The sequence below is a fragment of the Liolophura sinensis genome, chromosome 8, assembly GCF_032854445.1.
Source record: "Liolophura sinensis isolate JHLJ2023 chromosome 8, CUHK_Ljap_v2, whole genome shotgun sequence".
NCBI classification, from domain to species: Eukaryota; Metazoa; Mollusca; class Polyplacophora; order Chitonida; family Chitonidae; genus Liolophura; species Liolophura sinensis.
In genome coordinates this window covers 54,212,034-54,214,994 of record NC_088302.1, presented here as the reverse complement: position 1 = coordinate 54,214,994, position 2,961 = coordinate 54,212,034, and the positions used below count along the sequence as shown (strand labels likewise).

Genomic DNA, 2,961 nt, shown 5'->3' with positions numbered 1-2,961 from the left:
AGATACATATTGTATTATCCACACCTTATATTATAGTATTGAAAACTGTTGACTGCTTCTCTATGCATAATTTTCGTACTATTTTCATCCTTTTCCTTAGCCCTTTGGTGTTTTGTGATAAAAGTCGTTTTGGGAATTGGCCTTGCAGTTAATGACCTGGATCGTCTATAATGGCTGACGGCTGATATACGTATGCCTGATTTGACACATAGATTATGAAAATGACTTCCCCGCATTTTCCTGTGCATACCTGTATTCTCCTAGCTGTTTTCTAATAATTAGCAAGGCTGTGAAATGGGTACACTGGACAAGGCATTCTTATGGATGTACAACTTCTTGGTTTATTTAACACAACGTTTCGATGCAGATACTAGCATCGTTATCAAGTGAATGATAACTTGATAACGATGCTAGTATCTGCATCGAAACGTTGTGTTAAATAAACCAAGAAGTTGTACATCCATAAGAATGCCTTGTCCAGTGTATCTCCTCACCGACTTCTAAATGCCACTTAAGCAAGTTGTGAAATGGGTAGGTTTAGTGTTGATGTTGGTATCCTCGTAGGTTGGTTGTCAGTAATGTGAAGGTGTGTTTGTGTAAGGTAGGAAGTAGGTTTTGGGTTAGGGTGGGGCTAGGAGGTAGTGCATTCTTATGACTATGCAGTTGTTTCCGACTTTTTTATTCATTCAGCTTAAGATATCCAAGGCTATTGCTTCAATTGCAACGCTTTGCATATACTCCATTGCAACGCTTTTTGAAATAAATAGTATCCACGCACTCCAAAAGTGCGCCCAGTTCCGGATGGGGAAATGCTTGACGCTTTGGAATTGGCATTCGTGGTATATCTTAGCTCTCTGTGATGAGCATAACTGCACAGGGCAAGTATTGGTCAAACTGATCTCTAAATATGGGGATCTTGTCACCTGTCTGCTACAAGTTCACACCGTCCTGATAAACCCTAAATCATGTACGACCTTAAACTCAAATTATGCGAGTAAAAAGGTTATTGCCAAAACTGCGAAGAAAACTTGATCAGGGAGAGGTAAATGAGATATCCCTATACTGCCTGATTCATGATTGTATATCGCAGGTGTTCGAACTGATGTCATCTTCCCTGTCAGTCTTTTGCTATTGTTTTCTAAACAACGTCTTTATTTATATTCGGAAAGAGTATGTCTTTAGTTTAAATGATGAATGAAGACACAGAAAGATATTCCAAACAAACATCTAACAGTCAACGGTGTTAATCATTTGGAATGTACACCGTCTTGCTGTTTGATGCTATAAAACAGAGGCGTTATCAAGCTGAAAAGGAAGTGTGTACTGCAGCCTCCAGAGAAGGTGTGTATACTTCCTTCAGAGTGCCGTAAGGTGGAGAAAATGAAGGTGACAGCATTTGCCGTTATTGTAGGGCTGGTAGGACCATGTTTGGCTCTAAGGATACCAAGTAAAGAGATTTTAACTGATGGAGAAAATATGCCAACAATCGACCATCCAGAAAAGGACCCCAGTAGTCACGCTTTCTTCCCGCAGGATCTCGATTCTCATCACCAAGACGATCCTTTGACAGATCCATATGGCGAATACTACCCTGATCATCGTAACACCTACGAGCAACAACCGCGCGAACCCTTCCTCGAGCGCAATTCGGATCAGCAGGACTCGCACAGGCCTTACCCGTACGATGATAATTCTAACGGTTACCACGGGAGCTACCCGTACAAACAGCATGCTTATAATGACTACAACTCCGATCATAGCTACCCGTACAAACAGCATGCTTATAATGACTACAACTCCGATCATCGCTACCCGTACGACCATTATCCTAACAACGAGTACAACTTCGAGCATCATGACCCGTACAATCATTATCCTTACAACGTGTACTATTCGGGTCAGCGTTACCCTTACGGCCATTATCCTTACAACGTGTACAACTTCGATCATCATGATCCGTACCACCATTATCCTTACAACGTGTACTACTCGGGTCACCGTTACTCATACGGCCATTATCCTTACAACGTGTACAACTTCGATCATCATGACCCGTACGACCTTTATCCTTACAACCTTTACTACTCGGATCATCGTTACCCGTTCGAACATCTCCCTGATGATTACAAAAACCTCGATTATTATCAACATCACTACGGGCATAAAAAGACTTACTGGTGCCCGTGTCAAAATCTGCACCGTAATGGAGATACCGACACAACCGAGGAAAATTAAAAGCCTGATCGAGAACTCTTTGGAAATCTTTGAAAAATGGAACCTGATCAATGATTATTTCAGTATTCTCCAACAGAGTGTACATGCTGTGTGCTGTGATTATCCGCATATAGCCCAGTTATGCCTCATCAAACAGTTTTGAGTTGGCTATCTTACGAAAGAAAAGGGTATACTAGTTCCGGATGTGTGCAAGGCATGATGAACTCTTCCATAATGTGTGCAAGGTACGATCAACTGTTCCCTGATGTGTACAAGGCATGATCAACTGTTTCCTGATGTGTGCAAGGTACGATCAACTGTTGCCTGGTGTGTACAAGGCACGATCAACTGTTTCCTGATGTGTGTAAGGCACGATCAACTGTTCCCTGATGTATGCAAGACACGATCAATTGTTCCCTGATGTGTGCAAGGCACGATCAACTGTTCCCTGATGTGTGCAAGGTACGATAAACTGCTCCCTGATGTGTGAAAAGCAAGATGAACTGTTCTTTGATGTGTTCAAGGCACGATCAACTGCTCCCTGATGTGTACAAGGTACGATCAACTGTTCCCTTATGTGTGCAAGGCAGGATCAACTGTTTCTGTGTGAGATCAATCTTAACGAGACTTTCTACTTGTTCATATACAAACATTTTATACCAGCTGTGTTTTATCAAGACTGTTTCGGACATCCTTTTTTAAGCATGATTTCAAAACTTTGCTTGTTCACTTTTGTTATCAGCCTAC

General features: G+C 41.7%; 1 protein-coding gene across 1 annotated transcript; it reads left to right on the top strand.

Annotated features, from left to right (window-relative positions):
- The first annotated feature begins 1,380 nt into the window (after positions 1 to 1,380).
- LOC135473685 (histidine-rich glycoprotein-like) lies at positions 1,381 to 2,235 on the top strand. The gene has a single exon (XM_064753551.1). The coding sequence runs from the start codon at positions 1,381 to 1,383 to the stop codon at positions 2,233 to 2,235; it is 855 nt and encodes a 284-aa protein (XP_064609621.1).
- Positions 2,236 to 2,961: the final 726 nt, after the last annotated feature.

Excerpts from the sequence above, each read along its gene's own strand:
- LOC135473685 (XM_064753551.1), top strand. The coding sequence starts at position 1,381 with ATGAAGGTGACAGCATTTGCCGTTATTGTAGGGCTGGTAGGACCATGT.